The sequence below is a fragment of the Stegastes partitus genome, unplaced genomic scaffold (genome assembly GCF_000690725.1).
Source record: "Stegastes partitus isolate 25-593 unplaced genomic scaffold, Stegastes_partitus-1.0.2 Scaffold679, whole genome shotgun sequence".
NCBI lineage: Eukaryota > Metazoa > Chordata > Actinopteri > Pomacentridae > Stegastes > Stegastes partitus.
The window spans coordinates 27,574-40,556 of record NW_007578410.1 but is presented as its reverse complement, the minus strand read 5'-3'; the positions used below and the strand labels follow the sequence as shown (position 1 = coordinate 40,556).

The following is a 12,983-nucleotide window of genomic DNA, read 5'->3' as shown; positions in this document are numbered from 1 at the left end:
TAACAGAAGCCAGACCATTTTGTCACGTAAGGGGATAGTCAGATTTATCGCCACGCAAAATGGATTGAAAGCAGCATGACAATTTGACTGCTCATTGGGTTAAACGGATTGACAAAATAACGTCAACGAAGGGCGTCCCAAGGCTTTCCTTACTTTTTTGTCATGTTCTTGCCCCTCAAATGTAATCTGGGTTTTTACTGCCTCTGAAACTGAGGTTTATCTACAAGTTCAGAAGCATCCAACTATTAATGAAATATTTGTAGTAACTGATCTTTTAAAAAAAACAGCCGATCAGAGGGATGTTTCAATGAACAGTGTCTAATCAGGTCACATTAACAGAACAAATACTTTCATTTTAAGTGGGTGAAATGAGCTAATGCCCAATAAGTTTGTATTAATTAGTTTGTCCTTTACATCCTCTATGCAGTGTAAGCGTAGCCATGGTGATTTGTCTCTCATAATTGGATGATCTCGGTGCCGTTGTATCCGCACATGTCTCCTACTGACCTTTGACCTCAGCTCCTTTCAAACTTGTACATAAACCCTTTTATCCAGTCCGCCCCTCCCTCACACTGCTATTGTTGTTCAGAAAAGTCGTCTATTATTGTCCCTGATCGGCTTGTGTCAGAGAAGAGCAGCCTGGCAGGGTGGGATTGAGAGCATCACTGTCCAATAATCATCTCTACTAAACACGGATTGTACAGAGAGCCATGTTCAGGGTGATTTCTACTGAAATACGGTCAGTAACTTCATATAGAGAAGGTTTGTGATAATGTGAAGCTGTGGACTTTATAGTGTAGTTAGCGCTTTTCCTGTTTTTCCTTATGGTGCCCTCTTGATTAGCCTTTTGAAGATGCAGACGATCTGAGTGATAGCATCGCTCTTTGAGTTGATATGGTGTTGAAGGCGCTGTGTGATTACACACAGACTACAGACTCAGGCATCTCGTCCACCGGGATTCTCTCCTTTCTGTGCTACCTTCTTGTTCTCATTATTTTCAATGGAAAGATGTGCTTTTGCTTTTCTGGCAGCACTCAGATCTTAGCAAGGTTTTAAAACTGCGAGCCAAAGCACACCAAGTCAAAATATATGAACTTTTAGCAAGTCAGATTCATCAGGGTTTATAGTTGCATGGCAACGGTAAGCGCTGCATATGTCTGTGTAGCATTGCTATAAAGACAGACATGGGCTGTGTCTGATTTTTACAACTCCTGCTTGCAAATGTTCACTTATTTCCCCTGTTGTTATACTAGCCTTATTTCAGCAGAGAAAGAGCAGACAGGTCAGGTGTCCGTTCATCTTCTGACTTGATTAACTCTGGTGAAAGATGACACTGGTTATTGAACAAGTGTAGGCAGTCCGACCCTGCGCTCTACGTCCTCATCGTTTGTAGTTTACATAGTAAATATGTGATGAACATACTGCAGTAACCGCAGGCCTGTTTTTGAGATTTCAGCTCTAGTTGAAGTGTTGGTGAAGCACTGAGGCAATTTAATCCATTTCTGTCTGTAATGATTCTGTTTGAATAGGACTGAGGTTGTTGAGAAGCACTATTGGAGTCACAGTGCTCTTTATTTCAGCCCTGGGGTGCTCATTAGAGCCAAGGATATTGGGATGTGCAACTCACTCTGAACCAATGAAGTGATCAGTCCTCTGGCTTATTCTGAGTTGGATAATTAAATTGCTTGGGCAACATTTAGATCTCAAATTTTCATTGATTATTTTGTAATTTTTAGTGGTCTAATGATGGTTTCTCCCCAAACAGATGCAGCCTTTAGCATTCAAATGGCAGAGAGAATGCCTCTCTGCAGGAAGGCCAAATTGTTTATCCATTAGCAGCATTTGCCATAGATTGCTTTAACTTTAAGTAATTAAAGTTAAACTTTTGTTGTCACTTATCAGATGTGTTTAGTAGTTTCAGTCAGATTTAACTAGCAAAATGGATCAAGTGGAGATGGTTGGAAAATATTCAGTAATACCCTTTGATTTATCTTTAATCATGGTGATCGAATCGTGAGATATGTGTCAACATGTTACCAGCCGAAATTAGAATTAAGGCAAATTAAATTTTATGATGTTCGTGTTTGGAATACTATTCTGACTTTAAATTTGTTAAACTTTTCTCATTAACCTTTGAATCCCTCAGTAAAATATCAGAAAATAAGGTAAATTTCAGGAGACCGCGAGAGGGAATGTTTCGCGTCTTGCCTATCCCAGACGTGCATTCCGCAAAGCTTACAATTAAGCTTGCTAATTAAATGATCCTGAAGAAGCGCTCTCTCATCTTGCCTGTATTACTGTATGTGCTGCAAAATGACAATATACTTGATTTGATTTGAAATATTGTGTTACCTAAATTTCCGAGAACACAAAGTGACATCTGCATATTCCTTTTGTTCTCCAATTAATAGTCTGCAACCAAAGATAATACATTTCTAATAATTACAAGCAGAGATCCTCTCAGAAGGTAAAACTAGGAAGTGTGTGGTGCTTTTTAAATTTAGAATTTCCTTAAACTGGTAATCATTGAAATTCGTGGTGGGTCATTTCCATTAAACTGAGTGTTAATTTCAAAGCTGTTACCTTTTAGCTACAAACCATTTGACTGATTTTGCATTGACTCACCTCTTTGTTAGGTACACAGCTCTGAGGCCATTCACTGCTACCGCTGACTTTATGAAGGATTCTTATATGGCATTTCTGCCAACATTGTGCCAGAGAGGTGTTAATTAGTCTCTGCAGAGATTTTAAAGGCCATCTTTAGTATTTATGCAAATATGGTTTGCATATGATGACATCTATGTAGTGTTTTGTTCCTTTATGTATGTAAATAGGATTGGAGAGACTGTTGTTCAGCTGGAAAACCCAGGGATCAAGTCCCAGGCTTGGCAAGCTTCCACTTCAGTGTCCTGAAGCAAGACACTGCTGCAGTTCCTGCTGGGATCAATAAAGTATCACATTACTGAGGGTGTCATCCTGCCATCGGTTTTGTAGAGGAAGCCATCAAGAAGGAGTCGTTTATGTTTGATTAAAAAGTCATGTTTTTAATGCTGTTCATGTTGTCTTCAGGTTGAAAGGTCAATTATATAAACTGTGATGTACATATATCATGTTGTGGCACTGCGTAACACATAGGTTTCACTGTTATTTGTCTCTACTAAACTTGTTCTCTCTACTCCTAAACTTCCCTCTCCATGTACAGTATATGCTCCTTTCAGCTGCCCACACACAGCAGATCAATAGTTGTGAATGGATGGTGTAAAGTTGAGGCTCTCTTTCAGACTACAAGGCCAGACTCTACAGGGAGGTTTAAAAAATCCTGGATCCTCCCCTGGCTTATGTAGAGGAAAGGATTTTCTGGCAAAGCTTTAAAACCTCCTGAGGGTATCTCTGCTCTGAATTTCAGTTTGTAACCCGAATGCTAATTTCACTGCTAATATTCAAAGGGTTTGTTTCCCTAATTTGCATAAGGAAGCGCTGTGGATTATTGTTGCTCAGACATACACAGACTGTGGTTACACAGCACTGAACTTTGTTGAACTTGTTAAATTAAAATGCTTTGCACTTAAGCTCAGTTTGGGCAGTAGGGCAAACAACAGTTATCTGGATTTTTGTTCACTGGAATCACTATAATTGACTTACATTTTTCCCTGTCAGAGGAGATTGCTCTGTCAAAATGTGTGAATAGTCCCAACTCTGTGTATCTGTCAGCATCACTGCAAACTTAGCTAATTGTAAAGTTTAGACTTTACAAATAGCTGAGTTTGTGGTCCACAGCAAAACTCTGATTAAACCTTTTTGGGCTGCTTGTTTTTGTGTGTGTTGATTTCACTGTCATTAATTATAAGTGGTATGTGTGTGTTTTCATAAAAAAGCTAAGTGGGGGTGTGCAGAAAATTAGTGGTGTAGGCTTGTCACTGTAGGCCACTGATGATAATACTTAACAGCACAAGACCAGATGAGCTGCAGTCTACCTGACTGAGTATTACAGCCCTGGACTGACCAACACCGGTAGTTAGCCAAGCTGAAAAATGCAGACAAATTATGTTACTGTACCTAGCAGCTGCACAAACATTTTCCCCCCAAATTTCTGGTCCAGGCGAGTGGTGAATTATGTTAGCTGCTGGCCACAGCTAAAGAGCAAAATGCTGCTTTAAGCAAAGATTGTTGCTCTCAAGAGGGCAGTACCGGTGATGTGGAGTCTGCAGCTACAGATGTGCCCTGTGCCTGATTGGGAGAGGCGAAAAAACAGACACCTGAGAGGAAATTTGGCTCCGGGCCAGTGTGGATGTTAAAAACGCACCTAACACGCAGTCTTTGATTTACATAAAGCAAGAGAGCCGAAATGAGCCAAGGAGCAGTCTGTAAAGATTGCCACTTCGGGCTAATGTTTGATGACTGCTGCTGTCGGATGTGAGCCATGTGTGGGCGTTTTGTATGAGCCCACTCAGCACAGCTGCGGTGATGTCAGTATGGCATGCGGCCTCTCCGCTTCCTCACACTCAGGCACACACACACATTTGTGCTCGTGTCTTTGTGAGGGCGCTCATTGACATAATGCCTCCCCTCGCCCCTTCCGAACTATTCATCACACCGAGTGACACACAACCTAAACCCAAATCTAACCTTAACTGTGAAACCAAGTCTGAGCCCTCCTATAGCCTTTAAAGGGTGTGTCAGAAAATAAGAAAAATGCCCTCGCTGTCCCAAAATGTCCCCGCGCCCAAGAACGTGTCCTCAGAACGATAGCCAACCAACAACACATGCATGCATGCTCGCTCTCTTTTACACTCGCTCTCTCATAAGGCCTCTATAATAGCTGCTGTGCATGGCTGAATGGTCTTTTTATTTATTTATTTTTATTCCAGATGATGAGATGAATTGCATTTTAATTCATTAAACTAAACGGCAGCAGCACACACCTAATGTAACAACGAAGCCAGTTTGGGAATTGATTCTCTGTCGAATTGACAATTACAGATGAGGTTGATGCATAAGATCTTGCAGGTTCACCCAACTCCACCTCATTGCTTAATGGCGCTAATGACTTTTATTGACATACCGTATCTCCTCAAATAGAAACCGGGGCTTTTATTTACCTCGTGCAGACGGTAACAGGCCTTTGTTTGAAGCAGGCTAGTATCAGAGGCAGGCTTTAATTCATGAGTCCCTCTATCTGACAACTATAATCGGTCATGTTTTAGTACGAAGCTGCATTTTGATGTGTTAAAGTTGTTGTGTTATGCTCTCATTACAAACTCAACATCTCCTGTAACTGTTTTAAATTTATTTCAGTGGACAGAAACCTTTCTTTTCCCAACATTTCATATCATGTGCAACAACAGCCAGACTGGATTAAAGGACAACAAAGGAAAGTGGATCACAATGAAGGAACCAAACGGCACCACTGTGCCAGTTTGAATCCTGTAAAATGCCATTTTAAAACAAAGATTAAAGTCTTGTAGAGCCATGCATTATTACAGACAGGTTTTATTTGTTTATATCGACCACGCCCCGAGTCATTATCAAAGACGCTGCTGCTGGTCTTTATTTGACGATACAATTCAGCACTAAGATGGTTGCAGCCTCTTATTTAACCTGCAAATCTTCACCAGACTAATACAGATCAGAAAAGATAGTTGGGTTAGAAGTGCGATGTCAGAAGCTCCATCATGCACTCGAGCAGCACTCTACACCTCCCATTTAATAATGGGTAAACACAGCTGCTGCAGCACATCAACCCAGGAGGGCAAAGGTCAGCGGGGCTGTCGGTTCATCAACGGGATTCCTGTGAAGTCTAAAAGGGAAAAGTGTCGCATTTTACAGTTCTCTTGGTCCGCAGGCTGCCCGCCTTTGTTTGTATGGGTTAATCATTACAGCAGATGTGAGAGACAAATGTGAGAGCGAATCAGCTGCAGCTCCCACACTCGCAACGGGGGCAGACAGCCTGAACCGGATAGCTTTCGCTGTTGGTTTTGACACTAAAATTGTCAGGCAAGTTTATTTGCTAATTCGGTTAAAGCAGTGTCTGGTAATGGCCACCACTTTGCTTCGGCAAATGGGTGTTACTGTGTGTGTGTCTGTTTGCGTGTGTGTGTCTCCGGTAGCATTGGTTACACATCTGAGGATTATAGACCTGGGAGATGTAGAGACAGCTGTAACACGGCAGGGGTTTGTGTATGCGATGGTGTCTTAAACTCTCAGTGGGCCGCGACACAGAACATGTGTAAATGTCTCAAATTTCTCAGTGCCTGTTCCCACCGGTTTATTGCAGATTTTTCTCATGCTTTGTTGTCACGACAGAGGAATGCCATATAAATCTGTGATGCTAATGAACCATAAGGTGTTCCTACATATATCTGTTTGTTCATATCGCTTGCAGGAAACAGGAATGCTTGTAGAAGGCCAACAAATTTGTGTTTCTTTTTTGTTTTGTTTTTTTCATATGCAGTGTTGTAATGATTCATGTGATGACTGCTTCATGTACTCGTCATTCAAAAGAAAATCCGAGATGTGTGATCAGTGGAGCTGGAGGGCTTAATCGATAAATTGTCACCTATCAGATTAATCGGCAACTATCCTGATAACCAATTATTTAGTTTAAGTAAAAATTTTGTAATTGTAGCTCTTAAATGTGAATATTTTCAGTTTTTTAAACACTGATTTGTCACCGTTTTCTAAAAAACAAATCAATCAATCGAGGATTTGATCAAATATGAAAATGAAACTTATTTGATTATGATTCTAAGATTTGATTTAATCCATTGAACAGCCGTCTTTCCTTGCTATGAGAACCTCTTCTTCTGATATCCAACACTTGACAGACAGCATCACAACCCAACTTCTGACAGAAAATTGGAAAAGTCATTTCCCCCCAATCTGTTAGGCTACATATGCCTTCACTGTTCCGGCAAGCTTTCTTTTTTAGATCCTCACTTTAACCTACATTCGCAGGCAGACTTCCAAAAGAGAAATGTAACAGAAATTCAAAGCAAAACAATTTGCGTGGGACTAAAGCTATTTGGGTTAGCCACCAAGAAATTTACATATACAGTGACTGTCTGAAGCAATTCAGAACCGCTGTTACGAATGGAATTGTCCTCTGTTAGTCGACTTTACCCTGCAACCTGTAGTTCCTTTTAGATATAGTTAGACTTGAAGAGAATAACAGCAGAGACTGAACTTGATTGGTAGCAGTGTGACTTTTCCCCCCAGATAACGAGGTGAAGTAATTGCCGTATGAGCAGAAAACGTGCTGATTTAAGATTACACCTCTTAATATCTCAAGTAATCCAGTGTTAATTTTTTAATCACATGAAATCCGTGGAATTAGAATAGCAAACAGTGAGCTTGTTTCTGAGAATTGTGTAGCTGAACACACTTGTTGATGTCAGTTTTAATATGCCACAGAGCTGATTTTGCTGTTAGAAATAAAACAGAAATACTCTCTAAGAAGTGTAGGCTCTGCCACACATTGCTGGACTGCTCTGTTCATGTTTAATACAAGCTTCTGAAAATTGCTGTTGGAAATAGGTCAGGAAAACATGCTTTATAACTTCCACATGTCAGCCCCTATGCAGCTATATGAGGAAACACAAATTTGCAATATCTACCACCTCCTTTGCCCAGAAATAAACCATGTAGGGTAGGTCTCCCTTGCACAGGTCTCTATAATAAAGCTTTTATTTTAGCTTTTACAGCTGCGCTGCACCACACTGCTCTATAATTCCCACTGGCACGAGCATGGAGGCTACGGAGCGTAGCTAACCACCCACTGTAAATCCAGAACATTCTCAGGAACAACACTATGTCTGCCCATTGCACCAAGCTGGTGTGTATCCATTATTATGCGTTTATGTTGAGTGAACTCAGAGCTTTTCCTTTGTTTGAATCTGAGAAATCGGAGACATTTGTGCCTTGTGTGTTTTTTGTCGATGACTGACTCTGCATGTGTGTGTGTTGCAGGGGTCCCTTCAGCGTGGTGAGGCGCTGCATCAACAGGGACACCGGCCAGCAGTTCGCTGTAAAGATCGTCGATGTGGCCAGCTTCACCTCCAGCCCTGGCCTCAGCACAGAAGGTGAGGAACACAGCAGACCTGGTTTGACCTGTGGCTGCACTTAAATCTCACTGCTTGTTGCTGTGCACTTGAGCCACCAGATGGGCGGGGTTAGCAGAATCAGTACAAGAGAGCGTAGTTAGCAGGGATGTTGTTACTGTCACAGAATTACACTTTTAAATGGATATCTCTAAAAAGATAAAAGGCAGAACCGTAACTTGTGATCTGCTTTTCCCCGCTGTTATGCAAACCTCACCCACCTGGTTCTCTCTGTGTGTTTAAACAAATGTTGGGAATAATCTGCAAATACTCTTTGGATTCAATATCAAACACGGAGGCACACACAGAGTGCATAATGGTATTCTCGCACATAAATAAATGTGGCATAATGTCACACATACTGCACCCAGATGAGTAATATGTTGGAGCTGCATGTGTTTGCCTGTTCGTATGTGTGTTGGGTAGGATGTGATGGTGAATATGTGTGAGATATTGTTGCATGCCATGTCTCACCATGTGGTTTTGTGATTTGTCATGCTGAGGTCTGTGTGTGTGTGTGTGTATGTGCGTCTAAGAGGGAAGAAGAGAGAGATTCAGACAAAGATCATAGGTGTGTGTGTTGGTGGTGAGGTTGGCGTTCACTATGTGCCATCTGTGATGCCCCAGTCAGAGATTAGCCTGGCAGCCAATAACAGCAAGACAAGGAAATGACCCAGGGGAGGAGAAACAGAAAAAGAGGAGATTTACACCAGTGTTTCCCAACGTCTACAGCCCAGCTAACGTTGATGCTAAATTTATTCACCTCAAAAAATAAACCACTAACATTAAAAGGGTTTCGGTTACCACAGAAACGTTTGGACGTGCGTTGTTAGTCTCTCGGGTCACTTGGAGCATGCTGCAGCCTGCGGTCAGTTGCACCGGGAATGGTAACATTTAGTTTGCCCGCATTATATGATGTCCAGAAGGATGTGGAAGTCTTCAAATATGTGATTGTTATGGAAACAAGATTCTGGGAATGCCAACAATAATATGCTTTCTTTCTCATATTGTGATAAGCACAGGGCAGGTCATCGCACAAATGTGTGGTATTTCATATTGGATCGTTTCTGGCTCTGTTTTGTAAATTGAAGCAGGGTTTTATTTGCCTTGCTGTTACATAGATGTTAGTATAAATATTCATTTAAAATGGGCATAGAAGAAAATGCAGCCAATTCAGAAAACACTTTCTTTTTTTTTACAGTTTCAGCGAGAAAAATAGGGTGATTGTTTTCACCAGCTGTTAATGTGACGATATCTTTACTTATTTTGTATAGAAAATACCAGAAATGACAGAGAATTGTTCATCTATTCTTCAGGTTTTTGGGGGTTCATTTTCTCTGTCAACTTCTTAGTTAACTGAGCAATCATTTCATCTCTATTAATACTCAGATTTTTACAGTCATGGCGATTGTCAGTTGTCATCAATGTGAGGGTGATTAACTAATGTTTTTTCTTGAGCAACTGATTAGTTGTTTGGTCTATAAAATGTCAGAAAAAGGTGAAAAGTGTCAATCACTGTTCTCTAGTACCTCAAATGACATCTTTAAATGACTTGACGATGTTCAGTTTACTGCCTTAAAGAAACCTAAAATTACCATCACTTACAAAGCTGGAGTCAGAGCTAATAAATCAATTAGCAAAATGTCGATGATTAATTTCATAACTGACGTCTCATCAATTAATGGTTGTGGCTCTGGTGAATAAATATTTGCCACCATTCATCATGCTTTGAATGATGCATAATTGTAGGGAGTATAGGTTGCCATGTTTACATCATTCTTAGCGCATTGCTATATCAGATTCTTTTTGAAGTATTCTGGGGTGGATAATACAAATAGCAGGGCTGAACAATTTGTAGCAAAATATGTAATTGCGACTTTTCTGACAGATGTTGCGATTGTGATGTGATTTGTGATGCTTTTTTTTTTAAAAACTTCACTTCAATATTGAATCTGCAATAAATGAAAAGCGTTGCAACATGAGATAACAATAAAAACATGACTGTCACCACTGAAACGACACTTCAAACCCTGAGTCAGACATGCTGCATAACACAGAACCTAAACTGCAGCCTTTGGGGTTTGCTAAAAGCTTTGTTTTTTTTGTTTTTTTTTGGATTTCAGTTGTAAAAGTTGTTTACCCAGACGAGTGACAAGTTTGAGGAAAACTAAAATAAGGTGTCTTGGTAAGATGTGAACAGCTTTAATGCACCTAGCAGTTTATTTTTGAAGTGTACTGGGGGATTCTTGCAAAAGATATTCAATCATTTGGTGTTTTATTGATGGCGTGTTGCATGTCGGTCCAAAATCTCCCATAGGTGCGTGGTTGGGTTAATGTCTGGTGGATGTGAAGGTCAAAGTAAATGAGTCACATCATTTTCATATGCTTAAAATTATTCAGTGACCCCTCACGCCCGATGGATGGGGGAAGAGACCACTCTCATCAGGATAGACATGTTTAATCATTAAGGTGATCGCTCAGAACAACTTTGTGTTGATTTGCAGTGACGCGTCCTTCTTCCCTCCATACGAGGTGTGTCAGAAAAATCCCAGGACGGTGTCACAAAAGATATATTTCAACTACAAACTACCAGTTTTCCCCTTCGGACGATCAACCAGCACGCCTACAAAGAACTCCTGCAGGGTTTGCTTCATTCAGTGCGCGTCAAGAGGCGAGAGTTGTGGCAGGACAAGTGGTGGCTGCTTCACCATGACAACCTGCTCACAATGCCCTGAGCATCCCACAGTTCCTGGCTGAGAAGAACATCACCGTGCTGGAGCAACCTCCCTACTGGCTCCGTGGGATTTTTTCCTCTTCCCTAAGCTCAAGGGGGTCATCAAGGGGTTTTGAAGACGTGGACGACATCAAGATGTCTGTGACGACGGAGCTGCGGAGGATCCCGGAAGAATCCTTCCAGGAGTGCATGGCGGCGTTGCAGAGAAGGCTGGGACAGTGTGTTAGACTCCAGGGGGATTACTTGGAAGGGGAAAACTTGTATTTTGGATTTGATCTTTTGTGACGCCAGTCCTTTAACTTTTCTGACACATCTTGCATGTGTAATGTAAGAACAGAACTGGCTTATTCATTGAAATCTTGATTATCTTGAACACTAAGTGAATATTTGTGTAAATGGAATTTCAAAGAGCCAATCACAGTTTGTCAGTTTCACCTAAGGTTAGGAAAAAAAGTACATTTTAACTTCCCAACTTTCTGAAAAAGTCACGAGAAGAAATAATCAAGTCGGCCACTCATAACGACGAGGTAGAGAAATGGATTGCAGCCAGATTTGGAGAGTGGTTCCCTGAGACCACATACCTTAGCTTATTAAGAAAGACTCTGCATCAGCATAAATGTGAGTGAAAAGGAGACAGAAGTGCTGGCTGGGCTGAGCTACAAGCTGGGGACTGAACATTCGCAGCTATGTATGAATGCATTTGTGTGTGAGCGTGTGAGATGAAGAAAAGATAAATGGGATAATTAAGAGTTTGTGAGTACTGTGTTAAAGAAAAATGAGCGAGTGTCTGCATTTGTACAATTTTAATAAAGATGGATGTAGAAGGCAGACTAGTGAGCAATCTCCATCATCATTAAAGCTTTATAAGAATTGAATTTCAGGGGAAAATACAATAGTGCAATTTGCAGTGTTATTAGTTGGATCTGTATTGTAAGTTTAGGTAATGAATATATTGGAAAGTCATTCATCAGGACCCCAGACAGAGTGGATTTTAAGAATTTTAAGTGCGATTTCTATCCTGTGGTCACAGTATCAGAACAGGAGCAAGATTGTCACCCCTCGTCATGACAAAAAACAAAACATCAAAGTGAAATAATTTAACATTACATCACAATAGCGTCGGCTTCAGTCAGGCTGTTCCGGGCCTCTCCGGCTCCCTCCCTCCGTCTGAGTGGTTCGCTCGCTGCTGCTGTGTGGACACTGGGCAGCATTGTTAAGTTCAAGAATAGATACTCGATGAGACGGGTGAGGATGAGTGTAAAGAGGAAAGAAATAATGGCAGCAGAGGGACAGCAGAATGGGGGCTCTGTAGCGGGGACACAGCATCATTTCTCCGTGTTGCATAATGATACTGGTTTGTCACGACACAAAGAGCGCACACGCACACACAAAGAGACACACACACACACACAGATCAGTAGACTTGCAGATGGGGAGTGGAGTGTGTAAATGAGGTTTTTATGGACTGAGAAGCCCAACAACAGCACATTATGTCTGTCAGCTCGCTTCAGCAGTCTGCGTCTCCCTCTTAACCACTTATCTTGCCAGTTGTTAGTCAGCCTACTCAATATTGTGTGTTTCCTTTTTCTTTTTTTTTTCTTTAAAGAGAGAAGGCTGTCCACTAATCTTTAGTATTTTCCCCTCAGTATTGTTTTATTTAATGAGGCAGTCAAAATGCAAAGAACGCCACAGAGGCATGTTGTAATTGTATCTGCAGTGTGATCTGGATGTAGTGATAATGAGAGGGGATGGTGTTGATGAGAGTGAGCCAGATGTGTATTTAAATGTGCAATTAAAATGGTATTCCAGTGGTACTACATCTGCTGTAAATAGTTTTTTTCTGCTAGAGAGCAGATTGTTAGCTTGTTTATCTGTCAGCCCAACATGTGAAAACTCTCCCTGAGTGTCTCTCATGAAGGGGGGTCCCTCTCTGTAAATGCTCTGCACCTCCCCCTGGTGGCCAAGTGGAGACGTGGCAGGTCTGTTGAGGTGTGAAAGGAGGAGGGTGGCGTGCTTGGCCTCTCTTCATCTGCTTAACCCGCCACCGAGGGACATGGGAGGATTTAACAGAGCACCAGCTGACCTCACATGACCATCTCGGCACATTTGGTTTACTCTGTTTATTTGGTGTACTTCCATTCAATGAAGATATA

General features: G+C 41.3%; 1 protein-coding gene across 1 annotated transcript in view; it reads left to right on the top strand.

Annotated features, from left to right (window-relative positions):
- Window positions 1-12,983, top strand: part of LOC103363669 (peripheral plasma membrane protein CASK-like) — a 41,784-nt gene that overhangs the window by 2,721 nt on the left and 26,080 nt on the right. The window contains exon 2 of the mRNA XM_008290517.1: window positions 7,966-8,078. Coding sequence (XP_008288739.1) covers window positions 7,966-8,078 — 113 coding nt within the window. The remainder of the gene's footprint in view (window positions 1-7,965; window positions 8,079-12,983) is intronic.